Raw genomic sequence first — 27,738 nt, forward strand, 5'->3', positions numbered from 1 at the left:
AAAAGTGCCGCCGGCCCGCCCGCCCGCCGGCCAGCAACTACAGCAGCGCATGCAGATGCGCTTTCCGCACCGCGCGCGTGACGGCAAGTGCAAGTCCAGCAGCGTATGCAGATGCGCTTTCCGCAGCGCTTCCGGCTCTTCCTCAGAATCTGCACGCAGACCTGGCCCAGACTGTTCGCTCCGTGTATGTTCCCCATGCAGGTGGCGGTCGTTGCCGTCCCGTGCTGGGCCCCTCCTTCTCTCGCGGCTCAGAGGCAGCCTGCAACTTCCTAACTCCACTTTGCAAAAGTAAAAATGAAACTCACAAGATCGAGCGTATTTCTGGTATTCTGAGACAGCTCGTTGTTGTTTTTGGACTTCATTCTAGTGTTGGCTCGTGACTGAACGATGGGTTCAAAAGAACGAATCTTTTCAGTGAACGAGAGTGACCGAATCACTTCCTAAAGTGATTCGTTCTTTTTTCAGTTCATATGACTTCAACCATTAGGTGTCGGTAATGCGCATTGAAGCTGGTGCCACCTCGCTGTAAAACAAAACGAAGAAGAAAATGACGTCACTTCTCGTTCACGAACGAGTCCTGAATTGCATTCCTCGTTCACCAACGAATGAATCTGTGAGTGAACGAGTCAGTGAGTGAGTGAGCGATTCGCATTTCCAGCTCATCGCGAGAACGGATCAGTGAGGGAACGAAGCCGGACTTTCCCGTTCGCCAACGACCATGATATTTCCCTAATAAAGTGGCCTGTTATTAGGTACACTTGAAGATGGCGGTGTACCTAATGGAGTGTCTGTGTGGAGTGCCCCTCTTTAAGTGCACCTGCGTGAAAACTTTTAGCTCCTGCTGAACGTGAAAATGACCAAAATCTCAGCAAACTATTTTGGTTTGGTTGGAGTAGGCGCGGCTTTGAATGACTTTGAAGGGCCAGAGCGGAAGTTGTTGCGCTGACTACGGGTGGCTTGTGTTACGCTCATTTAAAAGGCGCCGGTGTAGAACGCCGCGGCGTCACTGTTGGATGTCGACGCTCCAACGGCCGGCTCGTCGAGCATGTCTGCGATTACTTGCCGAGTTCAGTTCCTACAGGACCAGGACCCTTTTATCTGTACCAACTTTCCGGAACCTCGGCGGCCTCCCTCGCTGGACGTGGACGAGAACGCGCCGCTCACTCAACTCGTTCCGGTTGTACACAAGCTGCTGGACGCGCCCCTCAAGGTGAGTCAGTGTGGGAACGAACGGGCGAGCGAGCGAGCAGGTAGCGACGTCAGCCTTCGCCCAAGTCCGCTGACAAATGGCGTCGTTTGGAGCGAACGTCTTCGCAGCTGCCTGCCGCGGGTGCGTCCGGCCCTTTTTCCGACAAAAGGTCCAACGCTGAGCAATTCGGCTGCACTTTGAAATCCACTCGCCACCTCTTTTCGTGTCCAAAGACAGAGCAAGTGGACATTTTCAAGCTGGCCAAATGCGCTCTCGTTACTCGTTAAACTTGCACTTTTTTCAATGGAGTCTCGTTTCTTCTCGTGTCTTTTCATAAACGCGAGAACGAAATTCTGAAGACAAAAACTATTCACGTTCATTCAAAAGGGGAAAATAACTTTTGATGTATAGTGATTTGCGCTCTCTCGCACATGGAAGCATCTCTCTCTCTCTCTCTCTCTCTCTCTCTCTCTCTCTCTCTCTCTCTCTCTCTCTCTCTCTCTCTCTCTCTCTCTCTCAGTTTCTCTCTCTCAGTTTCTCTCTCTCAGTTTCTCTGTCTCTCTCTGAGAGTCACTCTTGCTCTCCCAAAAGAGGCTCTCCGTGTCCAAACGTCCACCATTACAGAGTGGGCCATCAAGGCCTTTGGCCGTTTTGTTGCGGCGCGGAGGAAAGCCGTGAGGCACCCGGCTGTCCGAATGGCCAGACGGAACGAGGGAACTCCTTCCGAGTGCCAAATATAGTGCGCCGCCCTTTTGAGGGTGTTGGGGGCACGTTGGGTCGAGGCTTTGCCTTTTGGCTCCCTTCATTTGCTGCCCGTCATGCACGGCGGCGGTCTTAGCCAACCATGGCCGCTCCTTTCTCTTGCACTTTTCAATCGTTCAAAAACTCAAGAGGAGACCGGAACCTTCTTCCTCACGTCAAGTGTGTTTGTGTGTATTGGCTTTGTGTACTGTATGGAGCAATATTGTCTTTAGAGCATCCGCTCCATCCTGTGGCGTGGAGAAGGAAAGGGGCGGAGACTTGGAAAGAGCATGCACATGTGTCGATAAGAGCGTCGTTTCCTGTCACCGTGGCGACGGGAAGCCGTCCTCGGCCATCGTCGTGCGCGGAAACGTCACCATGGCCGCCGGGCCTTTTATTGCCAAAGGCTGATTGAGCTCCTCCAAGAATGCGGATGGACCGGTCGGGCCGCGCTTCACGTGTGTGCCGCTACGCTATGGGAGGGAAGGAGGATCCTGCCAGCCAAACGCTGGCAAAGTTAGTGAGGAGGCGGCCAAAATTTGCTCCTCAAGGAACGCCGGCGTTTTTGCCTCGTTGGCTCCAGGTTCCACTTTTCTGGCCGGGGGTCGCCACGCTTGTGTGTTTTGGATGTACAAGTGCATATGTCTGTGTGTGTGCGCACGCGCGCGCCCCCAAGCTCCAGCTAGCAGGTGTGCGAGCACAGGTGTGCTTCTTGAAATGATCTGCAAGTAGCATTGTGTTGTGTTTGGATGTAGTTGCTGCGTGCTATAACCTTTGTGTCTTTAATGTGTGTGTGTGTGTGTGTGTGTGTGTGTGTGTGTGTGTGTGTTTGCGTGTGCGTGTGCGTGTGTCAGCTGGAGGAGTGTTCGCTGCAGGTGTATCCTCAAGGGAACTACTTGGATTTGGACTTGTCCCTGGCGGAGCAACGCGATGAGCTGGAAAGCTTCTACCAGGACGTGGCGTAAGAAGCCGTCGTGGAGAGCCGCGCTCGGCCGCCGCGTGCGCATTTGGGCTCGGCGTGAGCGGAAACGGGTGGCGAAATGCGGCGGATCTTTAGCGTCTTCCAGCCAGCCAGCCAGCCAGCCAGCCAGCCAGCCAGCCAGCCAGCCAGCCAGCCAGCCAGCCAGCCAGCCAGCCAGCCAGCCAGCCAGCCAGCCAGCCAGCCAGCCAGCCAGCCAGCCAGTCAGCCAGCTAGCCAGCCACCCACGGCAGCCAGCCAGCCAGCCAGCCGCTGGCGAGCAGACGACGTTTTGTGGCAAACTAAATCTTGCGCTTGACTTCCCTCGTGTCCATTTTTGCAAGCGCTGGCTCAGAAAACGTGCCGACGTTGTTCTTTGCCTTTCCTTCTTTCTTTACCCCCCGGCCTGGCCTGCGGGCCCGGCCTGGCCTGGCCCAGCCCGGCCCCCCTTTGCACATTCGCGACGTTCCAAGTTTCCACATTTCCATGCCCTCATCCCGGCCGGCGTCACGGCACATTTTTAGAACGTGAGCTGCCCTCGGATCAACACGCACATGCCATATGGTGCGCGTGTGTGTGTGTGTGTGTGTTTGCAGGAATGGGAAGAAGCCCATCTTGACTCTGCGCACACATTTGGCCGTGCGGGTCCACGCCATCCTGGGTAACGGTCGCCATTGTTCCGCTGGCCTGGGTGATGCAACTTTGATGGAAGTTTGACCTGCAGCTTTCCAGCGCCGCTTGCTTTGCGTGGGCTTTTTCCTTCTTTGCGGCAACGTCCCGAGTCGGTCGGCCGGTCGGCCCGCTGCCGTCGAACCGGAGCGCTAGCAGACGCCCGTCCTCTCCTGCGCTTCTTTTCCACGGCTTGGACTCCACTCGAGCACTTTTTTTCTGCTGACTTGTTTCCCCTCCTTCTTTCTTCCCTTTTTGCCACTAACAGGAAATACCAGGCTAACTTTATCGGGACCACTTCCTGTCTCCGCACAACTAACGACACTGCAAGTGTGTGCGTGCGTGTCTGTGCGTGTCTGTCAGTCATGTGAGGGAGAAGGGTACGTTAGTGCCCGACTTGAGCTTGCTTTGCGTTTGCTGTTGGACTTTTGGTGACTCCTTTTGGTGCGCGTCACTTGCTGGCGTAAACGTGGCCTTCTTGTAAACGGACGCCACGGCTGACTGGAAAATCCTCCCTCCCTCCCTCCCTCCCTCCCTCCCTCCCTCCCTCCCTCCCTCCCTCCCAAATTGCTTCACGAGTCATTCTGAGTCAGCCATGCGTCCTACGTGACGGTGGACCCGCAATTGAGGAAATTGCTCATGCTAATTGTGTTTATTTGATGAGAAAAGTGGATGAGGCGGACTTGATGTGGCTGCCCGTTGACTGGCGTTGTCTTGCAGAGAAGTTGTATAACAGTCACGGTCCAGAGCTGCGCCGCTCGCTCTTCTCGCTCAAGCAGCTCTTCCAGGTAAGGCTGCCGCCGCCGCCTCAACCATGAGCACGCACGCGGCGTGACCTCACGCTCGCTGGCCCGACACAGGACGACAAGGACCTGGTGCCGGAGTTTGTGGCGTCCGAGGGTTTGACGTGTTTGGTCAAAGTGGGAGCCGAGGCCGACCACAACTACCAGAACTACATCCTCAGAGGTTGCCACCAGCGGGATGCGTGCGTGCGTGCGTTTGCGTGCCAGCTAACGCCAAGCCTTGTGTGTGCTTTCAGCGCTGAGTCAGATCATGTTGTTTGTGGATGGCATGAACGGCGTCATCCAGCACGGCGAGACGCTGGAGTGGCTGTACACCTTGACGGGAAGCCAGGTGGGTCACGTGATGGGCGGGCGGGCGGGCGCAACGCGGTCGGGCGGACGAGGCAGCTCGCGACCGTGCCCTCTGTGTGCCTTCCTTCAGTCCCGTCTGCTGGTCAAAACGTCTCTGAAGCTCCTCATCGTCTTTGTGGAGTACAACGAGGCCAACGGCCCGACGCTCATCCACGCCGTCGATGCCGTGGACGCGCGCAGAGGTACGTACGCCGGATGGCCAGTGCAGCGCTGGCGGAAATGAAAGTGAAACCCGGGCGTGCGTGTGGCAGGCGTGAAGCCGTGGTCCTACGTGATGGACATCCTCCACGAGAAGACGAGCTGCGACTCTGAGCTCCTAGTGTTCGCCATGACCTTGGTCAACAAGACCCTGGCGGCGCTCCCCGACCAGGATTCCTTTTACGACGTCACCGACTGCCTGGAAAGTCTCAAGATGGAGGACGTGGTCAACAGGAACCTGGGCAACGCCGCCACCGAGCCCGAACTCAGGGCGCAGTTTGCTATCTACGAGGTGGGTGGCCCCGCCCCGTCTCGACCGCTCAACCTGGCCCGCTTTGTTTGCTTTTGGCTTGAAGCGCTCACCATGTTTGCTGATGGCAATGAGCTCGGTGCGCAGACCGCCTTGCGGAACGAGGACGGCGACGTCTGCGAGCTGTCCCCTCACCTGCGAAAGGAGCGCCGTAAGATGGCCGCCGGAGAGCAGGAAGGCCGCAGGGGTCGGCGCTGGTCCGATCAGAATGCGGCCGAGCCCACGGCGTCCTCGGCTGGCTCGTCGCCCGCCTCCGCAGGCAGCCCCCGCCTTTCCGTCGGCTCAGACCCGGGCAGCGCCGCCTCCAGCGCCGCCTCCAGCCCTTCGGGATCGCTGCGGGGCTCTCCGACTCCCTCGCCCCTCTCTCCTCCCGCCTCGACCCCGCCCCCCCTCCGCCCTTGCGACGACGCAAACATACCGTAAGCGACGCGCCCGCAAAACGTGCACAGTTGTCTTTTTTTTCCCTCTTGGGTCTCGTAACCACGGGTGGACCCCCTCCCTTCTCGTCTTTCCCCCGCACCACGTCGCATCGCTGTCTCGCTGCCGGCCGGCAGGAGTCGCTCTGTCCTCAGCCACCGCATGTCCTCTTTGGGTCCGAGCAGGAAGTCCAGGATCTTCTCCAAGGCCGGCGGCGGCCGACTCCAGGACGCGCCCGGTGCCTCTGAGGACGCGCCCGGCGCCTCTGAGGGCAACTCTGAGGACCCTTCCGCTTCCCGCAGGTTTGCATACGCGCATGCGCAACCACAATCCAAGATGAGCTGCTAACACGGGCGTCGTACGCACGCACGCACGCACGCACGCAGGTCGCCGTCGGATCATCCGAGTGGCTGCAAAACATCTTTCAAGTGAGTATCTGAGATCCACATCAAGCTCGATGCTCAAGGCAACGGAACAGTTGAACTCTCTCGTTTCCTGTCACGTTGTTTGAATACTTTTTGTCCTCACACAGCGAGGACGACGTTTTCCACTGGTGAGTCGTCGCCGCCGCCTCCTCCGATCGCGTCGTTCACCTTTTACTTCTGCCTTGCGTGACCTCATCGTCTGGTGTGGCTCTTGTGTTATAAGTATCGATGCGGTAACCTAAGCCGGGGCCGGTTTTTGTCGAGTGGGCACAAAGTTTATGTGTATGACTCGGATGACGTGACCACGCCACGCATCATGATCCCACGCCAAGACTTTTGTGTGTGTGTGTGTGCGCGCGCGCGTATCTCTGCAGCCCAGATGAGCATGACATGAATGCGGACAACAAGCCCGTTCTGAGGAGGTTTGAGTAAGTCCAGCGGCCGAAGCCGTGCATGCTGAGAGGGAGCTGCTGTTGGGACCGCAACGTGTGTGTGCGTGTGCGTGTGTATGTGGTGGCATGAGTGTGCACATCTGCTGCGTGTGTATGCGTTTGTCAGCTTAGCGGTGACGGCTGCGTTGAGGCGTGAAGCAACGGTCGGGTGATGTTTAATTGCCGCCCGCCGCTTTGTGGATAACAAACTGACTTGAAATCAAGCAAAGGAGGTGTTTTCCGCTCGACCCCTCCCTCCCTCCCTCCCTCCCTCATTTGCTCTTGCCTTTTACCATAAAACAGTTTGATTTTCCAGTTACAGGGTTACAGAGGCCGGTGGCCCGGTCGTGACCACGCCCCCTTCTTTAACCGTTGACTCCGCCCCCTCACAGAGGCAACTTCCTGCGCAGTTTGGCCGCCACCCAGTGGGAGAAGAAGAGGCGGAGTCAAACCCTGAGCCGCTCCGAGCTGCCCTCGGCCGACGAGGTCGCGGCACCGGGACCAGCGGCAAATGAGGACGAGGCCGGTCGTGCGGCTCTTCCCGCTGACGGTACGTTTTGATGTCGATGCGGGCGGCCGGGCGGGCAGTCGGTCAAATTGAGCGCGTGTCACGTGATGTGCGTTCAGGCGGAGTCCGGCGGCCAGTCGGCGCACTGTCTGATGACAGGAAGTTCCTTCTGGACATGCTCTTCTCCAAGGCCTCGGCGCCGCCGCCCCCCGACGCGGAAGACCCGCCCGGAGGGGGCCGGGTGCTGGAGCGCCTGTCCAGCCTGCAAGCGTGCTCACTGGAGTCAGCCCTTCCCGACGAGAGTGGCGCTTCCCGCAAGGCGGAGCTGCAAGGGCTGGAAGGCTCTGCCCAGGTGGCACGGTCCAGACTGGCGCAAGAGCAACAGGTTGGAGGGAGCAGTGTGTCCAGTCTGTCTTTGTAGCCGTAATGGCGCCCCCTGGTGGTAAATGCATGTCAAAGTCAAAGTCAGCTTTATTGTGTGCCTCCGTGTATGTGTTCAGAAGCATTACGTGCGTCAGCAGAGTAGCGTGGATGCGGAGAGCCCCTCCCAGCGCCTGGAGAGCACCCAAATGACTCCGCTGGGTCCCGGCGCTCCCGGGAATGCGTGGGACCACCTTCGACCGAGCGGCGCCAGCCTCCGCATCAAGGACTTGGACTTTTCCGACCTCCTGGACGAGGAGGATGTCGACGTTCTGGACGTGGACACCGCCGACTCCGCCTCTTCCTCCCTTAAAGGTGCTGCGCCTCCTCCTCCGCCGCCCCTCCCTGGCGAGCTGGCTCCTCCTCCCCCGCCACCCCTCCCTGGGGGGCTGGCTCCTCCTCCGCCACCGCCCCTCCCTGGGGGGCTGGCTCCTCCTCCTCCGCCGCCCCTCCCTGGAGGAATGGCTCCTCCTCCACCGCCGCCCCTCCCTGGGGCGATGGCTCCTCCTCCGCCGCCGCCCCTCCCTGGGGCGATGGCTCCTCCTCCGCCGCCGCCCCCATCGGAAGCGCCATCACCTTTGGGGAAGAAGAAAAAGAAGACGGTGAAGTTGTTCTGGCGCGAACTGAAGCAGACGGAAGTGCCCGCCAAGTGTCGCTTTGGCCGGGGCACGGTGTGGGCATCTCTGGACAAGGTTCAAGTGGACACCGGGCGGCTCGAGCACCTGTTTGAGTCCAAAGTCAAGGAGACGCCCATTGCCAAGGTACGATCGCATTAAGTTCAAGCGCAACTTTCCTTCCTTCCTTCCTTCCTTCCTTCCTTCCTTCCTTCCTTCCTTCCTTCCTTCCTTCCTTCCTTCCTTCCTTCCTTCCTTCCTTCCTTCCTTCCTTCCTTCCTTCCTTCCTTCCTTCCTTCCTTCCCTCCTGCCCGCCTTCCTTCCTGCCTTCCTGCCTTCCTTCCTGCCTTCCTGCCTTCCTTCCTGCCTTCCTGCCTTCCTTCCTGCCTTCCTTCCTTCCGTTTGTGCAAAGATGGATATTCATCCATGGATTCAGGGCGCCGTGCCGTGCCATGCCGTGCGTCAACATTCATTCCGACCAAGAGACAGCGCCGCCCGCGCCCGACGTGGAGCAAACGTCAGGGCCCTTTTTGTGTCCGTCAAAATCCATCCAATCTCCTTTTATCATTTATGTGTAGAAAGTGGCAGAGACCAGGAAGTCTGAGATCCTGGTCCTGGACCCCAAGAGGAGCAACGCCATCAACATCGGCATGACGGTGCTGCCCGCCGTCCACGTCATCAAGGCCGCCATCCTCAACTTTGACGAGTTTGCCATCAGCAAGGAGGGCATCGAGGTGCGTGCCGTCTCCTCTGTCTCGTCCCGTCCCATCCCATCCCAGACGTGAAACCGGACGCCGGTCGAGCAACTGAAGCAGACTGAATTGAAGCAAACGTGAAGCTCTGACTCGGAGGGCCTTGCGTCACATGCAAAGTGTGTCGAAACAAACCCGAGCCAAAGCCTCGATGTGTTTGGACTTGAATCCGTCCTTATGTTTCAAACGGGTTCTGCACTGCACAGAGCAAAAAAACAAAAAACGGCAGCATCGGGCACCAATCAAAAGCGCGCCCCAATTTGACAGCAGCAGCAGCAGCTAAATGGAGGCGCCATTACGGCTGCTTGTCTCACAGTTTGGTCAACGTGAAGTGGCTGTTTGAGGGCTCTTTTGTGTGGAGCAGAAGATCCTGACCATGACGCCCACAGAAGAGGAGAAGCAGAAGATCCAGGAGGCCCAGCTGGCCAATCCGGACGTTCCGCTGGGACCGGCCGAGCGCTTCCTCGCCAGCCTGGCCTCCGTCGGCTCCTTGACCCCCCGCCTGCAGCTCTGGTCCTTCAAGCTCAACTACGAGGCTCTGGAGAAGGTAAACGCACGCACACCTGGCAAAAGTTCTCAAGTGGAACACACAGCGAGCATTTGCAGCAAGGGCGGGGCTGAACGCCTCAGGTGACAAAGCTCAAGTTGGCGATCGGTGCCGGCGCACGTCTGAACATGCGCTCGCGAATGAGGCTCGGGTCGCCGACGTGCTCCAAATGACTACAATTTTATTTTGTTTTTGTTACGTGGTGGCCGCTCCAAATTAGAAATAGATTGCAAGAGCAAAAAAGGGCATTTCTGACAAATCGGCGTCCAAAATGATATCACGGAGAGCCAGGCAGGCTGAAAACGCTGTTGTTCAGTAGCTGCCAAGCGCCGCTAGGTGGCACTGTCGCTCCGTCCATAGCGGCGCGCGAGCTCCAGCGTAGGTCCTTCGAAAATTCGACCCTTCCTTCCGCTATATCTGGCACAAGTCACTTGACGCTACGCCACGGCTTTGTAGCGCGTGTCCAAAGGTGGCGCTTGCTTGCAAATCAGAACCGGGCATCAGTAAGGCTGCTCTTGGGCCGGCTAATGATTCCTTGAAGTGCGCTCGGGTGCGCTCAGGTGCACCCGGCCCAACTGGAGTAGTGGAGTACCAGAGGCGAGCAAACACGGCTGGCTCCAAAAGTTTGGGAGCCGCCTGCTCTCCTGCGCTGCGCCGCGCCGCGCCGCGTTGCCCCCTTTGGCGTCTTCCGTTGCCAGAGCCGCCGGATTGTAAAAGGAAGCGTTCCTTGTGTGCGGCAGGAGATTGCCGAGCCCCTCTTTGACCTCAAGCTGGCCATGGAGCAGCTGGCCACCAATCAGACCTTCAGGAGGATCCTGGCCACGCTGCTCGCCATCGGCAACTTCCTCAACAGTTCCCACGTCAGCGCTCGCTCGCTCGCTCGCTTGCCCGCGCCGCCTCCTGACCCGTGACCCCCTTTCCCGGCCCCCACCTGCAGGCTGCGGGTTTCGAGCTGGCCTACCTGGAGAAGGTGACGGAGGTGAAGGACACAGTCCACAGGCAGTCTTTGCTCCATCACATTTGCAACCTGATCACGGAAAGCGAGCCGCAATCCACCGACGTCTACTCCGAGATCCCCGCCGTCACGCGCTCGGCCAAGGTGCCCCCGCCCGACTCCTTTGCCTCCTTTCTCGTCTTTTTGACCGATCTCGCGTTCTCCCATCTCGTACCGTGTTGTCGTATCGCACGGCCTCAGGTGGACTTTGAGCTCCTGGCGGAGAATCTGGTCCAGCTGGAGAGACGCTGCAAAGCGTCCTGGGAAAACCTGAAGTTGGTTTCCAAGCACGAGACCAAAAGCGCTTTGAAGAACAAGATGGCCGACTTCCTGAAGGACTGCACGCAGCGGATCGTCATCCTCAAGGTGGTCCACCGGAGAGTAATCAACAGGTGAGCCTGTGTGTGTGTGTGGGGGGGGGGGCACGCTCTGGCTCTGCAAGCTAACGTTAGCCTCACGCTCCTCGTTTGGCGACGGAGCTCATCGCTAACTGGTTTGCCAGGTTCCATTCCTTCCTGCTTTTCCTGGGTCAGCCGGCGGCGGCGGTGCGCGACACCAAGGTCACCTCTTTCTGCCGCACCATCAGCGAGTTTGCGCTGGAGTATCGCACCACACGAGAGAGGGCGCTAGCGCTCAAGCGCAAGCGCGACAAACACCGAGAGAGGACCAAAACCCGAGGGATGATGATCACGGAGGTAGCCGCGTGCGCCAAAACGCGCCCGCGAGTTAGCAGCGCGCGCCTCTATCGTTGTCCCCGTCGCAGACGGAGAAGTTCTCGGGGGCGGTGCCTCCCGTCACCGCGGCGCTGGAGACGGAGCCCGAGCGAGAGGCGGAGCACCGCAACATGACTCAGATGCTGATCGAAGAGCAGCCGGTGCCGAGACGCTCGCGCACCGCCCGCGGTGAGAAGCTGGCAAATGTCCGAGCGAGCGCAAAGCTACAAGCAAATGAAAGCTGCTTGATGGCGCTGCCGCCATTCAGGGCTTCTGCCTAAATTCACGCCGTTTCGCCTCGAGTTGCAAATGCATCTGCTCCAGTGCCGTTTGAATTGAATTGGCAGGTTCGACGGGCCGCCCGAGCCTGCCCTGTCAGTCGTCGTATGCGTCGGCTCAGGAAAACGACGACGATGCCGCGGACGACATCATGGAGCGTCTGGTCAAGTCGGTCACCCACAACACCTCGGCCAGGACGTCCGTTCCTAAAACCCGAAAGCGGTCCCGACTCAACAGGAAGTCCAGTAAGTACAGAAAAAGCTGGCTCCGTCCGGAATTTCAAGACCATGACCCGGCAAATGTGCGTGACGGCGGCGCCTGAGCTGTCAAGGGCTTTTGGGCTTCTGCCGTCAAGGTTATTGCGTGCGGGTGGCTCTTTAAGGTCTCTCTTCAGTGTTGTGGCCACAACGCGGCCGACGCTAATCGGAGCTTAGCCGATAGCGATCGTCACGCTCTCGTTTGAGCGAGCGGCTTTCTCGTCTTGCCCTTCGTTTGGCCACAAACGCAGGACACGACGTGTCGCGTCGATGCGCAGGCAGATAAGGGAGCTTGCCTTTCGCCGGCCGGCCGCCTTTGTAGTGGTATCGGGTACCAAAGTGTGCGTGTGGGGGGGCCCAGCAGCAGAGCCAGTTAGGCTTTTGTTCAAGTCTGGTGCACGTTAGCATGCCAAAACGTTGGACGTGTGTGTGCTCGCAGTGAGGAGGACTCTGAAGAGCGGCGTGAGCACCGACATGATCCAGGCTTTGGGACTCGACAGGCGAGGCGAGGACGTCTGACGTCGGAGCGCCTTCGACGCCATTTGGACTTTTCACTCAAACGGCAAAAGCAAAACTTTCTCCACTTGACGTCTTTTGACAAAGCACCGTAACAAATGGAAGTTTGAAAATTACTTTTTTTTTTTTTTCTCTGCTGTCCCTAAACATTTTACTCCCCCCCCCTCGGCCCCGCCCACTAAATCATCACTTAGCTGCCGCTACACAGCCACGTGCGTGTACGCTTCAGCATTAACCACTTGACTTGTATGGGGTTTTTTGCACGCTTGCTCACAGTTTGACTTGCTTTTTTGGTTTTTTTTTTTTTGCACTTTTTAAGGACTTTATTTATTTCAGCAAGTTTTTAATCATTTTAACTTATCTGAAAGTTTGTTGTACATTGTTTACTGGGTGACGATGCAAATAGAATAAATGACTTTGGAATACGCACATGTGCGAATAATGAATGCGCACTTCTCGCGCGTAAAAAAGTGTTTGCCCGTTTCCGCCGTGCGCGTTTTGGATCTCGTCACAACAAATGAGTGAATGTGTATCTTGTGTAACAGTTTGCATGGTCTGTGTGTCCACGTCTGCAAATGTGTTTGTGTGCGCGTGCATCTACGATAGTTTTCATTTCTTTATCTTCATCAGGGCTGCTGGACGACTTTTGGAACCTCCGCATAATTGAACGCGTGAACGGGCAAAGAAGCTGAGGATCAGGCCAGAAGGAGCGCTGGCGCGGCTCAAGAAGGTCAAGAGTGACGATCAGTCATGCAGTCACCGAGGGCTCCTCGGAGGTGGTCACTTTGAGGTCGGGCGGAGTCACGTGACTCTGCGGCGGGCGACCCCGCCCCCTCCGCTGCTCGCTCCCTGGTGTTTATAAGCGGTGCGGAGACGCCCGCCCGGACTCGGCGGCAACATGCCTGCACGCACTCGAGTCGCCGCGACGCTTCTGTCGCTTCTGCCGCTTCTGCCGCTGCTGCCGCTGGTGGCTGTCGGAGCCGCCGACTGGATCCCCGGCTCGACTCCCGCTACCTTCGAGGAGGTTCAGAGCCACGGCGGCGGGTACCGGGTGGTCCAGTGGGAGTGGACCTACGTGCAGACCCCATACGTCATCGCCGTGTGGCTCCTGGTGGCCAGCGTGGCCAAGATCCGTGAGTAGGATGCGCGCACCACGCAGCCACAATTGATCACGATAGGTAACATGGTCCTGCTCAAGTCAAGTTGGTTGGGGTGATTGTCGTCTTTCTTGCCACACCTCTCCTGAAAATCCTGAAATTCGCCCCATTGACGCGTGACGTCGCATCTGGGCTCAAACTCGACCCAAAACAAAAAAGAATGCATGGCAGGGAGTGAGCAACCACTATCATCCGTGTCAGTCAAGACGTCACGCGCGCACTTCACGAGGGCGCGCACACACGCACACACACACACGCACACTCACACACTCACACACACATCAACTTTGACAGTGTTGCGTGACTACAATGAAGATGTTGTCCAAAGAATAAGCCGATGTATTCCAAATATGCGACTGAGCCCATTTCCATATCGATGTCGTGGTTCTCTCTCCAAATATTCAGCTCGCTCGCTCGCTCGCTCGCTCGCTCGCTCGCTCACTTTGTGCGCTCAACACGAGTCTTCACCTTCAGCCATCAAATGACGATGAAAACGACTGCGAGGAACTCCCGGGCTAGCCGTCCGTCCCGCGCGGTGCCAAAATAGCACCGACCATGACGCCGTGCATGTGCGTCAGTGTTCCACCTGTCGCAGCGTTTCACGACGGTGGTTCCGGAGAGCTGTCTGCTGATCCTTCTGGGTCTGGCGCTGGGCGGCCTGGTCCTGCTGGCCAGCGAGAGGCAGCCGTACCAGCTGGAGCCCGCCCTCTTCTTCCTCTTCCTGCTGCCCACCATCGTGGGCGACGCCGGCTATTTCATGCCCGCCCGCCTCTTCTTCGACAACCTGGGCGCCATCCTCACCTATGCCGTGGCGGGAACGCTGTGGAACGCTTTCTGCACAGGATTCGGACTCCACGCCGCCAAGCTGATGGGACTCATCGGTCGGTCAGCCGTGACTCCCGTGACCCCCCCCCCCCCCCCCCGCGCTCATCTCTTAATTCCGTGCACGTATTTTGTTCCCAGACGAGCGCGTGCAGGCGGGCATGATGGACTTCCTGCTGTTCGGTGCCTTGATCTCGGCCGTGGACCCGGTGGCCGTGTTGGCCGTCTTTGAGGAAGTTCACGTCAACGACACGCTCTTCATCATCGTCTTTGGAGAGTCGCTGCTCAACGACGCCGTCACTGTGGTGATGATACGCACACACACAGACGCACTCACGGTTGCGAGGTACAAAGTCGATTCCTGAAACCCCATTTGGGCTGCTGGGACCGAGGGACGGAGAGACGGACCTCTCTGGCCGCCTGAGAAGGCGGACCTTTCTGGCCCCCTGAGAAGAGCTGATCACCTGTGAAAACGAGAAGGATGTTTTCCACTCGCCTCCCCCCGGTCGGAGGCTATTGCCGAGGTGCCGACTGGGACATTCCCGTCTTGGGCGATTGTCACTTCATTGATGTAGCCTGGCCATGGCCGCAGAAGCGCCGCCGAGGCGCCGCCGAGGGCCCTCCCGGCAAGCTGAGACGCTCCCGACCCGGCCGTTGCCATCGCACGAGCGCCGGTTGGTCTGCTGCCAAGTCAGCGTGCGCTAGGTCCCCGAGCTCGGGGGTGCCCCCCCGTGGAGGGCACTGATTCCGTAGCAACCGTGACCTTTTCGTCGTCGGCCTTAAATGCCGGTGACCATGGATGAGGGCCAGGAATGTCGGTGCGGCGATCCCGACCGCCAAGTTCTGATGGACGCTTTGTTGATCTCACCGTCCGTCCGGAGCCGACATACCGATTAGTTCCCGGCACGCATAACTGGACAGAATGTCGGCCGTAATTGCATTTCAACTGCTCCGGAGCCTCGCTGGAGTCGCTAACCCGACAGCGGCGGCGCTGCTCGCCGAGACGTTTGCGCAATTTCTCCCCAGCGAGACACGTTGGCCTCATTGCGGAGGTGTCCGCTCGCATCTCTCAGAGGAGAAGCTCTAATGTCCTTTCCGAGTCCGCTGAGAAGACGGACCTCTAGTCCGTTAGTCCGTCTGGAGATGGATCTGACCTCTTTGCCCGTGTGCGCCAATCCGGGGACACCGTCCTGGATTTCGGCGCCACTCGACACTTTATTGGTGCTGGGGGGGTGGGGGGCGTTATAACGATTACACTTTTGAGCAGATTAGCCGCCCGTCACTAATCCTCATCAGAACTCCGAATATGAGCTAATCCCACCAACGAGTGGACCAGATTGACCCACCGCTGTGGCTTACGCCGAGAACCGACGCCACGCCACGCCTATCAATCTCCCTCGGCCACATTCGGAAAGCACTTTGCGATTTGCAAATGCGGGCACATCACTTGTACGAGCGATGTGTCGCTAGCCAAAAGCAAGTCGTTTGTGGCTCACGTGTTGCGTGGTTGGATCTCGTCGCTATGGTCATTTCTTGCGACATTTATTTGCGCCTATTTGTTGCGTCGTGCGTTACTTTGTGTTTGTTCAGTATCTTATAAGGCCGAGTTCTGATCTACTTGTTGCTAGCGATTAGCTAGATGGGTGAGCTAACGGTCTCTTGCCTTTCAGGTGTTGTACAAAGTTTACATTTCCTTTGTGGAAGTGGGCGTGGAGAACGTGCAGACGGCCGATTACTTCAAAGGAATCGGTGAGGGGACGCCGTTAACGTGAACAATCGGCGTCATCGAGCAGCGTCACCGAGCGCTCACCCATTGTGTCGCGTCGTTGGTAGCCTCTTTCCTGGTGGTCAGCGTGGGCGGCACCTTGGTGGGTCTGGTCTTTGCCGTCCTCCTGAGCTTCCTCACACGCTTCACCAAAAGGGTTCGAATTATCGAGCCGCTCTTCGTCTTCCTGATGGTCTACCTGGCGTACCTCACCGCTGAACTCTTCTCGCTGTCCTCCATCTTGTCGTAAGTCATGGCCCTAACCGGCGGGTGCCCAAACCGGCCAATTTTCAACACATGCTGCTGCTGCTAATGGTTACAGTTGAAATGCAAATGTTCCTTTTCAAAAAAGCGGATCACCTCCCAAAATGCTGCCGTTTGTTCATTTCTAATGACGCTGAAGAACGCTGGTGACTGCTAGCATCCACAAGCTGCGGTTTATGACACTTAGGGATGACGAACGAGTGACCGCAAGTGACTAGTGCAGAGTGCTAGTGGCTGGCAGCAGGCAGGGGCTAACTGCAGTCAATAGCCCACTAATGATACTTCAAAAGCACTGACGACAGACAGCAAGTGACACCCGCTGGTGACACCCGCTGGTGACAGCTAACGCCTGCTAAGAATGGCTCGTCACGACCGCTCTGACGCGCTAACGACGGCTGAAGTAGTTGCGGAAGCAAGCGTCGCGTCACCTCGCTCCACGTGACGTTTGGGCCGGCGTCTGTCTCGTCCAGAATGACGTTCTGCGGCATCGGCGCCAACAAGTACGTGGAGGCCAACATCTCGCAGAAGTCTCGGACCACGGTCAAGTACACCATGAAAACCCTGGCCAGCATCGCCGAGACCCTCATCTTCATCTTCCTCGGCATCTCCGCCGTGGACAAGTCCAAGTGGGCCTGGGACACGGGCCTGGTGGCCTGCACCCTCGTCTTCATCTTCATCTTCAGAGCTGCCGGTCAGCCTCCTCCCCGGCCGAGTCCCTGCCGGAGAAGGGTGACTTCCTGCCTTCCTGCTCAGGTGTGGTGGCTCAGACCTGGGTCCTGAACCGCTTCCGTCTGGTGCCCTTGGAGAAGATGGACCAAGTGGTGATGTCGTACGGTGGACTGCGGGGGGCGGTGGCTTTCGCTCTGGTGGTCCTGCTGGACGACAAACGTGTCAAGGCCAAAGACTACTTTGTGGCCACCACCATCGTGGTCGTCTTCTTCACCGTCATGTTCCAGGTACGGCGCTACACGGCGCTCGCCTAGCAACGCCGAAGGCGAGCGGGCGAAAGCCGACGCGCTAACAAAATTGTTCGGATCGGCACGGAAACGTACGACGAGTCCGACGCGTCGCTCTCGGTCGGCTTTGTTAGCTGGACAGCGAGCGGGCGGTTCGCTTGCGCCGCTCGCGAGCGCCCTGCTCCTCACCATGTGTGTCATAGGGTTTGACCATCAAGCCACTGGTCAAGTGGCTGAAAGTTCCTCGCTCCACCAGCAGGAAGCCCACCATCAACGAGGAGATACACGAGAGGGTAAGCGTGGCGCATGCTTGCGTGCCTTTATTGAGTTTTGGCAAAAATACGTACGAATGGTGCAAAACAATGCCGCCTGGCTGTCGCGCTCAGGCGTTCGATCACATCCTGACGGCGGTTGAGGACATCGCGGGACTTCAGGGCTACCACCACTGGCGCGACAAGTGAGGAAGAAGGCGGCGCGAGGTGTAGGCAATGACGTCATCGCGCCGCCACCGTGTCATGGGCAGGTGGGAGCAGTTCGACAAGAATCACCTGAGCAAGCTTCTGCTGAGGAAGTCGGTGTACAGGAAGAGCGAGCTGTGGGAGGCGTACCAGAAGATCAACATCCGAGACGCCATCAGCCTCATCGACCAGGTGAGCGGGAGCTTCGGCGGCGCGCGCGCGCCAGACCTCGGCCTGACTTTGGTGCATGCGCGCAGGGCGGAAACGTTCTGACCTCGGCCAGACTCTCGCTGCCTTCCATGACCAGCGGGGCTTCCTTCCCGGACGCCGCCAACGTCACCAACTACCTGTGAGCCACGCCGCCTTACCGTGTTTGCGAGCGGGCGGGAGGGCGTGCCCGTCTCAATGCGAGTGCGTGAGGGCGCGTCCGTCTCAATGCGAGTGCGTGAGGGCGCGTCCGTCTCAATGCGAGTGCGTGAGGGCGCGTCCGTCTCAATGCGAGTGCGTGAGGGCGAGCTCGTCTCAATGCGAGTGTGTGAGGACGAGCCCGTCTCAATGCGAGTGGCTGCGCGTGTTTAAGCGTGTTTCTGGGTGCGTGCGTTTGCACAAGAGCTGGACAACCATGGCAAAGGAAAAGTCCTTTCAACGTTTGACAGGACAATGAGAAAATAAATGAGTCCGAAACTTTCTTGACACGCCACCCAATATCGGCGATGGTAAACAACACGAGACTCGTTTCTTAGAGGCGCAACGGTGCGTGTGGAGGGAGGGAGGGAGGGATTTGCGATTGGGAGAACTTGTCTGTCTGTCTGTCTGTCTGTTTGTTTGACTGGCGTTCGGTCGACACACACACACACACACGTCTGTTTGTGTGTGAACGAAGAGGTGCTAATTTGCCCATAGCACGGGAATATCACGTTGTCAACGTGACGTTGACTTTAGCTTTAGCGATGTTTGAAAAGGAAGTCATGTCTCGTAACAATACGAGGAGTGCAATTGTTTTGCTTGTGCCACCTGCGAACGCTCTGCGCATGCGCATTCGTTGTTTCGACCACATGTTATAGCTGGAGAGGAGAGAAGCGACAATGGAAATCCAATCCAGCCAGTGTTTCGGTAGGCTTTTGGAGTTAACCGAGAGAAACAAAAGCGCTAAACTGGAAAAAAATTCGAAAAGTAGCCGCTGAAAGTAACTGTGTTGGGAATTAGGCTCAGGGCGTGCAGAACTTTCTTCCTTCCCACAGCGTGCCACCGCTCAGCCTGCCCACCAAATCTGTGACGGCTCGCGTGCATTTTTCCAGGCGTGAGAACGGCAGTGGCGTGTGTCTGGACCTTCAGGTCATCCATAACATTCCTGGTGGCAAAGTGGAGGAGGACATGGAGACTCATCATTTCCTGGCAGAAAACCTCTACAAACCCAGGAGACGGGTAAGGCCACGCCCGCTGGGCCCGCCCGACACCTGACGCAAGGCGCCTGACACCTGCGCCTGCCTGCGCAGTACCAGTCGCACTACAGCCGTCACTTCATTTCGGCGGGCGCCAAGGAGCGTCAAGACCGCGAGGTTTTCCAGAGGAACATGAAGAGCCGCATGGAGACCGTCAAGTCGGGGCGACCCAAGCGCCACAAGAAGGAGCGAAACGCCAAGAAGGTCAGGCTCGGCCCGGGGCGAGCGCCGTCGACGGCTCGATCAATGAATGACGCCGGCTGATCCCGCAGCGCCGAGGTTCCGAGGACAAAGCCGGAAAGAGCGGCGGGCAGCGGGACAAAGGTGAGGCCCAAATAGGACACGGGCGGTCAGCAAACTCCTTTGAGCTGGGAGGCGGAGTCGGCCAGAGCGCTGTCACGTCACACGCGTGTGTGTGTCTCAGACCCCGTGGGGGTTCCTCTGGGCTCCGACGAGGACGAGGATCAAGGCGAGCGTTCCGACCCTGAGAAGGAGGAAGACGTCGGTATCACTTTCATCGCCGTGAAAGCGGACACTCCCAAACGACGTCCTCACTCAGGTACACGTGTGGTGGCGCGCAGATCTGGCTGGCAACATGTACTACCTACGTGTGTCCTCAGTGGCGGCCGACGCTCATCTCCCATGGAAAGGCGTGGGCGTGTTGTGGCCGCCGCCCTGCGTGTCCCTGGAGGCCACCAAGGTGATCCCGGTGGACCTCCAGCAGGCGTGGAACCAAAGCATCTCGTCGCTGGAGAGCGTCTCGTTGCCGAGACACGAGGGCGGACGGGCCCCCCGCCCCATCTCTTACACGCCGCCGGGCGGCCCTGTCTCGCCGCCCCCGGAGGAGGACGAGGAGGAGGACGAGACCAGGCCGCTCGTGCCGTCTCTAAAAGCGGCGCTAAAGCCGCCGCCCCCCCGCGTGTACCTGAGGAGCCTGGTGACGGCCCCCCCGCCCCCCGGCAGCGAGGACCCCTGTGCCCGAGGCCCCACCCAGCTCTAAGCGAGCTGACGCTTCAGCTTCCAGGAGACAATTGTTGTCAATCACTGTAGGCCTCCAAAATAAAAAAAAGCAGCGACGCTCCCCAGAAAGGGCCACCGTTCCCTGGAGATGTCGTGAGGAGAGGCGGCAAAGCGCTTCATTTGGCCAAACAACAACAAAGCTAGCTCGGCAACTCTGCGTGCACTTTTTTTTTTTTTTTGCACTGGCACATGCAATGATCTCCTCCAATGTATTTTTTTTGGGGGGGGGGGAACAGAACTAAACAGTAAAATGATGCGTATGACACAAAACGTTTTATTTTTCAGATTTGTTGGACAGCGATGCTTTGGTGTTCTAACCTGGTTCGGGCTCAAATTCTATTCCATCTATGCGACTAAAGGGGATTTCACGTAGCGCAGCCAAAGCTAACTTAGCAAGAGAGTGGGAAAAGTGGGAGATCCTCCGACCCGACCAAACGAAACGATACAAAACAAACATGTTGCCATTATCTGCCCGGGTCCAAAGGCGCCCTCTAGCGGTCAAAGGCTGGCACGAGGACGAAACGCCAGCAAATCCTTCTTAACATTCTGGGTTCTGTTTCACAAAGCGGGATTAGCCGGATCAGCTCAAGTCCAACCCGCGTCGATTCTCTTGCCCTTTTAAAAAGGACAAGCAAATGATTTTCCTTCAAGGTGGGAGACTGATGCAAGACGACGTCTGTCAGTCAGTGGGTCCGAATGTGAGCCTTTCTTGATCCAGAGCAATGACCCGAGACCGGGTCGAGCTCAGCAATGCGCTTAAGCAACATAGTTGGGGGAACACGCCGGCCGGTCGGCCGGCTCCGTGCTTGTGAAAACGGGCTCACCGGGTAGTCCGACTTTTGTCTCATCCACTTGCTCAACAATGTGACGTACTGCGAGTGTGCGCGCGTGCGAGTGGGTGTGCCCGTCCGTCCGCCTGCCTGCCTGCCTGTCTGTCTGCCCGCCTGCCTGCCTGTCTGTCAGTCTGCCTGCGTGCGAGCGTGAGAGAAAAGGGGCCAAGCGCAGCGTGCGTGAGCTTTTGCCAAGCAGCTTGTGTGTGTGTGTGTGTGTGCGTGCGCGCGCGCGCGTGTGTCGGCAGGACCGTCCCGCGTTGTTGGCCCTGTTAAAGGGTAAGTGTATTGCGCCAACGATCGTCGTCGTCTCTGTCACGCACGGGCGCGCGCACGGCTCAGCCATGCGCGCAGCGCAGGTGAACTTCTTGGGAATGTTGCGGCTTGCCTTTCTCCCTTTCCAAACTTCCCGACTTTGACTTGTGACTTGAAGACCAAGCACACAATGTAGTGGGCATGTTACGGAAAGCGTCGTCAGCACACGCGCGCGTGGGGCGTGCTTGTGCAAGTGACTGCTTGTCCATGTTTGTGTGTGTGTTACGCGGATACCTCGCCGGCAGAGCGTAAAGCTAAGAAAACAGGGACCGACTTGAACGGACTCTTTGGGTGTCCTCCAAGCAACACTCAACATGCTTCTCCACATTCCTCTTGTCTGTGTTGGACTGTGAGTAGCTTCCGTCGACGTCCTTGTTCTTTTTGTCTGTGCACGCATGTGACTTTGCTTGTGTTTGTTGCTCAAGGTGCGCGCGTGTGTGTCTACGCGTATCTGGAAGACTTGTTGCAGTCACGAAAGCTGCTTTTGCGCGGTGGACGTGACAGTTTGCGGCCACGTGCCCGTCTCACATTTCCCGCACAGGCCCAGCTCTCAAAAGGAGCTCCTGAAAGTTGACGCTTCAAAGGAACAGAAGCCCTTGTACGGTAGGTAGGAGCAGAAGAGAACTCGCCACGACCACGGGCGACAAGTCTCCGAAGGGAGACGGAACAGGTTTTTCCGAGCGGCGCAAAGGATGCTGCGGACCGACGATTGACGCAAACCGGCAAAACCTGAGGGACGGCTCGGCCCGGCCCGATGGCTCGGTTTGTGGCAAAGTCGCGGGCGAGACCGTGACGGCGGCAAGTCGCTCCGCATGAGTCGTAGCGGCCGCCGGAGCGGATGAGTCACTGGCTCACGTGCAGCTGTCGCTCTCCGTGCTAACTTTAGCCGTTGCCGCCGCGTTGCGCTAGATGGATTGGCGCGGCTGCGCGGATTGCCCGCTCTCAAGTGTGTCGTGTAGACAGTCGCCCTGATATTTTTTGCCAGATCCCATTCCATAGCGACGTGCGAACCGAGCCCTTTTATGCCGTTCTTCGCGGAGGGAGGACTGTGCGCGCGCGAGGCGGTTTCTGCTCGCATCTTCCTTCGAGCTCGGCTCTCGTTCCATCCGGCAAAGCGCGGCTGACGTTTGTCCTCATCTCTGTCTTGTCGGGCAGTGCGACCGAGCAGGGGCGGGCCGAACTGAGCCGGCCTCTGCTCCCGCGTGAGAAGCTCCGGGAAGGTTTGGCTTGAGGACACCCCCCTTCCCCTTCGCTAGCGGATGCTGCGGTCCGGATCCAAGCGGAGCCATCGGGGGCTGGCCACCTGGGGGAGTCTGAAGGCGGTTACGTGGACATGGCGCTGCCCAGCTTCTCCCCGCAGAGGGGATCCTTGACCTGGTCCGTCGGCACACGGAACCGAGCAGGATGCGGCACGGAAGCGCGGGACGGCCCGAGGCCAGATGAGGAAAGGAGGAGCGAAGAAGTTGAGGGGGAGCGAAGAGACCAGAACCGAAAAGAGGGCAAGGTGTCCTGGGAACGAGGTGACGAGAACCTTAAGGAGTTCAAAGCAGCCCGGGAAGGGCAGAACGAGGAAGTAAGCGACGGCGCGCGGGGAGACCGAGGACCACGTGACCACAAAGCAGGCGCGCGGGGAGGACGTGACGAGGGAGAAGCGGGCGTCGAAGGAGGAGGGGCCTTCGAAGCTGAGCCTGCAATCCAAATGGAAGATGAAGACGGAGGCCACAAACAGCCCAGCAAAGGACAGCGGCCCCCAACGCTGACACCCACGCCCACTGGACCCGCTGTCGGCCAAGGCGGTCCTGCCGACGCCCACGGCGGACCTGCCGTCGGCCAAGGCGGACCTGCTGTCGGCCAAGGCGGACCTGCTGACGCCCAAGACGGACCTGCTGACGGCCAAGGCGGACCTGCCGACGCCCAAGACGGACCTGCTGACGGCCAAGGCGGACCTGCTGTCGGCCAAGGCGGTCCTGCTGAGGATTCTCCCTTTGAAGAGTCTTTTTGGACGCAAGACTGTCGTTGCAAAGAGGGTGTCGCGCACGACGGTGGCGGTGAAAAGCTGGCAGAAGGTGCCCACGGCGAGAGGCGTCCCAACGACTTTGAGCGCCCAGAGGACCCTCCTCGCCAAAGCAAGCACCCGGACACCGAGCCGAGCCTGCTGATGGACGTGGATTCAGACTCGCGTCTGCGTGCGGACCCGGCGGCACAGGTGAAGACGCACGCGTGGCTTGACAGGTTGCCGGGAGACTGATTTGTGCGTATGCAGGTGCCGACCTCGCTCCGGGGCCTTTCTCAGCACGTGGATGTCCGGCAGCTCCCGTGCCACTTGGGCTCCGGTCACGACAGCTGGTCGGCCTTCCGCTCCGTGAGTACCAGGCGGGAGCGCCGACCTGGCGCCGGCCGACTGGCCGCCCGACCTCACGCCGACTCGTGTCTGCCAGAGAGTGGAGCAGCTGAGCGCCCTGTGTGAGGATGTGGTCAAGCTGCTGCAGAAGAACATTGACGTGATGGAGGACACGCACCTGCCTGACACGCAGCAGGTTCCCAGAGAAACAAACATGTCACGCACACGCAAAGGGACAGACATACAACGTATGCGCGCGCGCGCGTGCTCGCGCGACGCCCAGGATGCCGAGCGCCAGCTGGCCATCTACCAGGAGTTGATGCGCGGGGTCCTCGGAGACGGCCCATTGGCGCGCCTGCAGCGGGAGGGCGGAGCCTGGCTGTCGCTGCTGCGACGGGAGCAGCGAGGGGAGCGGCGCCGCGTGGCAGCCGTGGCCGCCGTTTCCCGCCTGTACGAGCGGACGGACGAGCTTCTCCACCGCCTGGTGGCCTTGAACAACCACAGAACGCGACAGCTCCAGCAGCTCCTGCGGGATTTGTGCCGCGCCGCCCGCGCCGCCCGCGCCTTTGGACAGGTGGCCGGCCCACTTGAGCGCTCTCGCCTCTGCAACTCTTACGCTTGTGTTTTTTCTGGCAGGTGAGCTCATGGATGGACGGGGAGGGCCAGGTGCGGCTCACCTGTCCAGACCGGCCCGAGGAGTCGCTCTGCCAGAAGCAGTGGGACGTGCGCGGCGCGCAGCAGCTGAGCTTTGCCGGCGCCTCGTGTCACGAGGCCCGCGCCACGTTCGAGGAGAAGACTGCGCCGTTGAGGCGGCAGTGGCGGAGCTCTCGCTCAAGCCCCTCCTTCACGGACACGCCGCGCGGCGAAGCGGGGCCGAGCCCCGCAGCTGACGGCCCCCCCTCGGGCGGACCTGGGCGCACGCCCCTCCTCCGCCGGCTGTTTGGCGGCAACCCCGGCGGGGCCCGCCGCCGATGGTCGGTCGGCTCCGCCCCCTCCACCTTCCCACGTCTGCTCGGTAAAGCTCAGAGCTTCGACTGCCCCGCCTTTGCCGCCGCGGTCCGCTCTGGCCCCCCGGCGGCGCGCCCCAACAGCACCCCGGTGGCGCGCCGGGGAAACACGGGCGTGTTCATCCGAGGTTTGGAGGTCAACAGCACCGAGGCGGTGGACTGCACCCTCCGCCCCGCCTGGGCGGGGCGTGGCTCCGGGGTGCCAGGAACTGAGAGTCCTGCCACGGAAGTCCGGGGAGACGGAAGGTGGGTTCTTGCCATGGTAACTCAAGGAAATGTTTCTTAATTCCAGGTGAAGGTTGCCCCTCCGGTAAGGCGAGTCAAACCCATTCGGCGTCGTTATCTCAGATGTCGGTCGGTCAGCACGGAAATGGATGAAGTTGGCGGCGGTAAGAGCTGGCCCACAAACTGAAAGCGTGCCGGTCTGTCCGCCCAGGAGGTTGCGTCACATCCTGGAGGAAATGGTGACCACGGAGCGCCAGTACGTGCGCTCGCTGCGTTACGTCATCCGTCACTACTTTCCCGAGATGGAGCGCGCCGACCTCCCGCAGGAGCTGCGCGGCAAACGTTCGGTGCTCTTCGGCAACCTGGAGAAGATTCTGGACTTCCACGATCGCTTCTTCCTGAAAGAACTGGAGGCCTGCAGGAAACATCCCCTGCGAGCGGCGCACTGCTTCATGAGACACGTAGGACACGCTCGCACGCACGCACGCGCGCGCATACACACACTCGCCGCGCAGCTAGCTAATGTTCAGGTCAACCAAACGGCAGACGCTTGTCGTCTTGGTAACATTTGAGTGGAGGTCAGGGGCCCGTCGCTCGGCTAACGCGCTCCAGGACGACGTCACCAGGCTGTTGTCGTGGCAGCACAGACACACACACACACGCACACACACAAGGACGGGTGGAACCGATGTCAGTTGTTCCCACGGTAACGTGGCAAGCCGCTGTCACTGGTAACTCAACCACGCGCACGTCAAAACGTCTGGGCGATTGCACGGCACGGTACGTGCGCACGTGTGACATCATACTCTGCGCGCGCGTGTGTGTGTGTAGCAGGACCAGTTGAGTCTGTACGCCCTGTACAGTAAAAACAAGCCCAAGTCCGACGCGCTGCTGGCCAGTCACGGCCTCGCTTTCTTCAAGGTAAAGCCATGCCCCCCCGTCGTATGACCTCACCTCGCTCACTCCACACGTTGCGTGTGCGCAGAGGAAGCAGCGCGAGCTGGGCGACAAGATGGACTTGTGCTCGTACCTGCTGAAGCCGGTTCAGCGCATGAGCAAGTACGCGCTGCTGCTGGATGACCTCATCGAGGAAGCGGGCCCGGGCCCAGAGGAGGAGCTGAGCGCGTTGCGGGCAGCCGCCGCCGGCGTCAAGTTCCAGCTGCGCCACGGCAACGACCTCCTCGCCATGGACGCCATCCGACATTGCGACGTGCGTCCTTCCGCCTGGCCTCGGTGGCCGCTGCTAACGGGCCTGAAAAAGCCCTAAGCCTATCCCCGCCCCGACCCGCCGCAGGTGGACCTGAAGGAGCAGGGGCGGCTGCTGCGCCAGGACCGCTTCACCGTCTGGAGCGGAAGGAAGAAGTGCGACAGACGGGTCTTCCTCTTTGACCAGCTGCTCCTCCTCAGCAAAGCCAAGAAGGTGGACGGCGGCCTGGACGTCTTTGACTACAAGCGCTCCTTCAAGGTGGGCAAAGACGGCTGGCGGGTGGGCGGGACCTCAGCGAGAACGTCGCCATAGTCAGACTCCTTGTGTCTCCCTTCCCGCCGCGCGACAGACTTCGGACTTGGGCCTGACCGAGTCGAGGGGAGACGACGGCCTCTGCTTTGAGATTTGGTTCCGAAGGAGGACATCAAAGACCCTGACCCTGCGGGCCGCCTGCGCCCAAGTTAAAGACGCCTGGACGCGTGAGCTGGCCGCTATCCTCTGGGCGCAGGCCGCCATGAACAAAGGTGGGTGTGGCTGTGGCTGTGGCTGTGGCTGCGGCTGCGGCTGTGGCTGTGGCTGCGGCGCAATCTCCAGCGTGAGTCAGCCGTCCGGCCGGCCGTGTGCGCAGAGGCGCGTCTGAAGGAGATGCTGTCCATGGGGGTGGGCAACAAGCCTTATTTGGACATTCGGCCCAGCGCCGCCGCCATCAGCGACCGAGCCGTTCACCACGTGAGCGCGGTGCGAGGTACGCCGTCCGTTGCTCCCTTTCCGCAAAAGGTTTTGGGCAACGCACGCTCCCATTACGGCTCTTTTTTGGAACTGCGCCAATGAAAAGTTGTGGAGGTTCAAAAGTTACCGTTTGTAGCCCGAGAGCGCATTCATTCATCCATCCATCCATCCATCCATCTGCTTTGATGGGATTTTTGTCCGCGCAGGTGTCAGGACACGAGCGTCCATCGCCGTCTCGGCCTCCGACCGCAGCGCCCCCTTCCGGCGAGCGGTGCCGACCTCCGAGCCCACGTGGAGCGGCCTGCTGGGCTCCCTCGATCTGCACGTGTGGGGCGACGTGGCGCCGCCCTGCATCGACGAAGACGAGCGGGAGCGCGACACCGCCGCCAGCCAGCTTTCCGTCGGTACGTTGGACAAACACACGAACGAACGACGGCAATTCGGCGTGTTGCGGAATGATAGTGAACTTTTTTTTCCGCTGCGGAAGAAATACACTCCTGTGCGATTTAAGTATACCAAAATCAGTTTGTAGTTTGGATATTTAAAAGTGGGAGTGATGATTTCTCGCGGCACGCCCGACAAAGTCCCTCGCCGTCTCCCGGCAGCCACTGAAAGTTCCGGCTCGTCGTCCCGTTGCCCGTCGGGGTCCGCCGGCTCCGACTCCGGCTGCGACTCCTTCCGCCCGCGGGACCCGAGTTCCGCCTCCTCAGGCTCCTCCCGCAAAGCCGTGAGTGGCACACTTGCACGCAGTCCCCCTTTGAGTGACATCGTTGGCTGAAACGGCAGCTCCTTTTCAGGGGGCGGCGGCCATCGTCGGCCCGGTCACCGACGTGTGAGCGCTTTGGACGACTTGTGCCGTCGCCGTGGCTGGCGACCGCTACGACCGATGTTGGGAAAGCTGCGACTCGATGCAACTCGCCGCTGTTCCGTGCTCACTCTTGTTTCTTCTGTTCATGGCATCTGCTGGCACTTTTTCACTTCCCACAGGAGTGTAACTAAATTCAAGACATTACAAGTCACAATGCCGTGGTTCTTATCAGGTGTGTCAAATGCAACTCCAGAAAAAAAGCAAAAAACAAACCCAAAAAACCAGGAGGTGGGCAACTGT

The 27,738-nt window shown here is 59.2% G+C and overlaps 3 protein-coding genes and 1 long non-coding RNA gene across 12 annotated transcripts; 3 read left to right on the forward strand and 1 right to left on the reverse strand.

Annotated features, from left to right (window-relative positions):
• Positions 1 to 566: 566 nt before the first annotated feature.
• fhod1 (formin homology 2 domain containing 1) lies at positions 567 to 12,872 on the forward strand. Of its 4 annotated transcripts, none has more exons than XM_088370872.1 (25): positions 567 to 1,210; positions 2,785 to 2,891; positions 3,485 to 3,549; positions 4,278 to 4,345; positions 4,418 to 4,523; positions 4,597 to 4,691; positions 4,782 to 4,893; positions 4,963 to 5,201; positions 5,307 to 5,638; positions 5,774 to 5,938; positions 6,023 to 6,064; positions 6,169 to 6,189; positions 6,436 to 6,489; positions 6,885 to 7,042; positions 7,120 to 7,385; positions 7,501 to 8,181; positions 8,613 to 8,768; positions 9,151 to 9,333; positions 10,074 to 10,193; positions 10,271 to 10,432; positions 10,529 to 10,719; positions 10,830 to 11,022; positions 11,091 to 11,229; positions 11,388 to 11,564; positions 12,723 to 12,872. In XM_088370872.1, exons 1-25 carry the CDS (start codon positions 1,046 to 1,048, stop codon positions 12,782 to 12,784), a joined length of 4,059 nt encoding a protein of 1,352 aa, XP_088226998.1. In that variant the 5' UTR covers positions 567 to 1,045; the 3' UTR covers positions 12,785 to 12,872. The 4 variants fall into 4 exon arrangements, with proteins under 4 accessions (XP_088226998.1, XP_088226997.1, XP_088226999.1 ...); XM_088370871.1 differs by lacking the exon at positions 12,723 to 12,872 and adding an exon at positions 12,016 to 12,521 and having other exon boundaries at positions 568 to 1,210; XM_088370873.1 differs by lacking the exon at positions 12,723 to 12,872 and adding an exon at positions 12,016 to 12,521 and having other exon boundaries at positions 568 to 1,210; positions 5,822 to 5,938.
• Positions 12,873 to 12,976: 104 nt separating this feature from the next.
• Positions 12,977 to 21,085, forward strand: slc9a5 (solute carrier family 9 member A5). The gene is made up of 16 exons (XM_088370892.1): positions 12,977 to 13,225; positions 13,828 to 14,130; positions 14,213 to 14,376; positions 15,742 to 15,820; positions 15,905 to 16,082; positions 16,571 to 16,791; positions 16,854 to 17,056; positions 17,260 to 17,349; positions 17,443 to 17,513; positions 17,580 to 17,706; positions 17,772 to 17,863; positions 18,813 to 18,939; positions 19,011 to 19,160; positions 19,229 to 19,280; positions 19,381 to 19,515; positions 19,577 to 21,085. Exons 1-16 carry the CDS (start codon positions 12,991 to 12,993, stop codon positions 19,954 to 19,956), a joined length of 2,607 nt encoding a protein of 868 aa, XP_088227018.1. The 5' UTR covers positions 12,977 to 12,990; the 3' UTR covers positions 19,957 to 21,085.
• Positions 17,351 to 18,030, reverse strand: LOC148401195 (uncharacterized). Its single transcript, XR_015857468.1, has 2 exons — positions 17,789 to 18,030; positions 17,351 to 17,649 (listed from the first exon to the last, which is right to left on the reverse strand). It is a non-coding gene; the product is annotated as an uncharacterized LOC148401195 (long non-coding RNA).
• On the forward strand, positions 20,926 to 27,652 carry plekhg4 (pleckstrin homology and RhoGEF domain containing G4). Of its 6 annotated transcripts, XM_088370888.1 has the most exons (17): positions 20,933 to 21,085; positions 21,367 to 21,470; positions 21,547 to 21,724; positions 22,277 to 23,327; positions 23,385 to 23,483; positions 23,560 to 23,658; positions 23,746 to 24,036; positions 24,099 to 24,715; positions 24,906 to 25,155; positions 25,526 to 25,615; positions 25,680 to 25,904; positions 25,989 to 26,159; positions 26,251 to 26,425; positions 26,530 to 26,646; positions 26,837 to 27,034; positions 27,236 to 27,357; positions 27,428 to 27,652. In XM_088370888.1, exons 4-17 carry the CDS (start codon positions 22,455 to 22,457, stop codon positions 27,464 to 27,466), a joined length of 3,366 nt encoding a protein of 1,121 aa, XP_088227014.1. In that variant the 5' UTR covers positions 20,933 to 21,085; positions 21,367 to 21,470; positions 21,547 to 21,724; positions 22,277 to 22,454; the 3' UTR covers positions 27,467 to 27,652. The 6 variants fall into 6 exon arrangements, 5 of the variants coding, with proteins under 5 accessions (XP_088227011.1, XP_088227013.1, XP_088227009.1 ...); XR_015857467.1 differs by having other exon boundaries at positions 20,931 to 21,085; positions 23,560 to 24,036; positions 27,156 to 27,357; positions 27,428 to 27,463; XM_088370887.1 differs by having other exon boundaries at positions 20,931 to 21,085; positions 23,560 to 24,036; positions 25,529 to 25,615.
• Positions 27,653 to 27,738: the final 86 nt, after the last annotated feature.

Source organism: Syngnathus floridae, chromosome 3 (assembly GCF_059516105.1).
Source record: "Syngnathus floridae isolate MCC-2025c chromosome 3, RoL_Sflo_1.0, whole genome shotgun sequence".
Lineage (NCBI taxonomy): Eukaryota > Metazoa > Chordata > Actinopteri > Syngnathiformes > Syngnathidae > Syngnathus > Syngnathus floridae.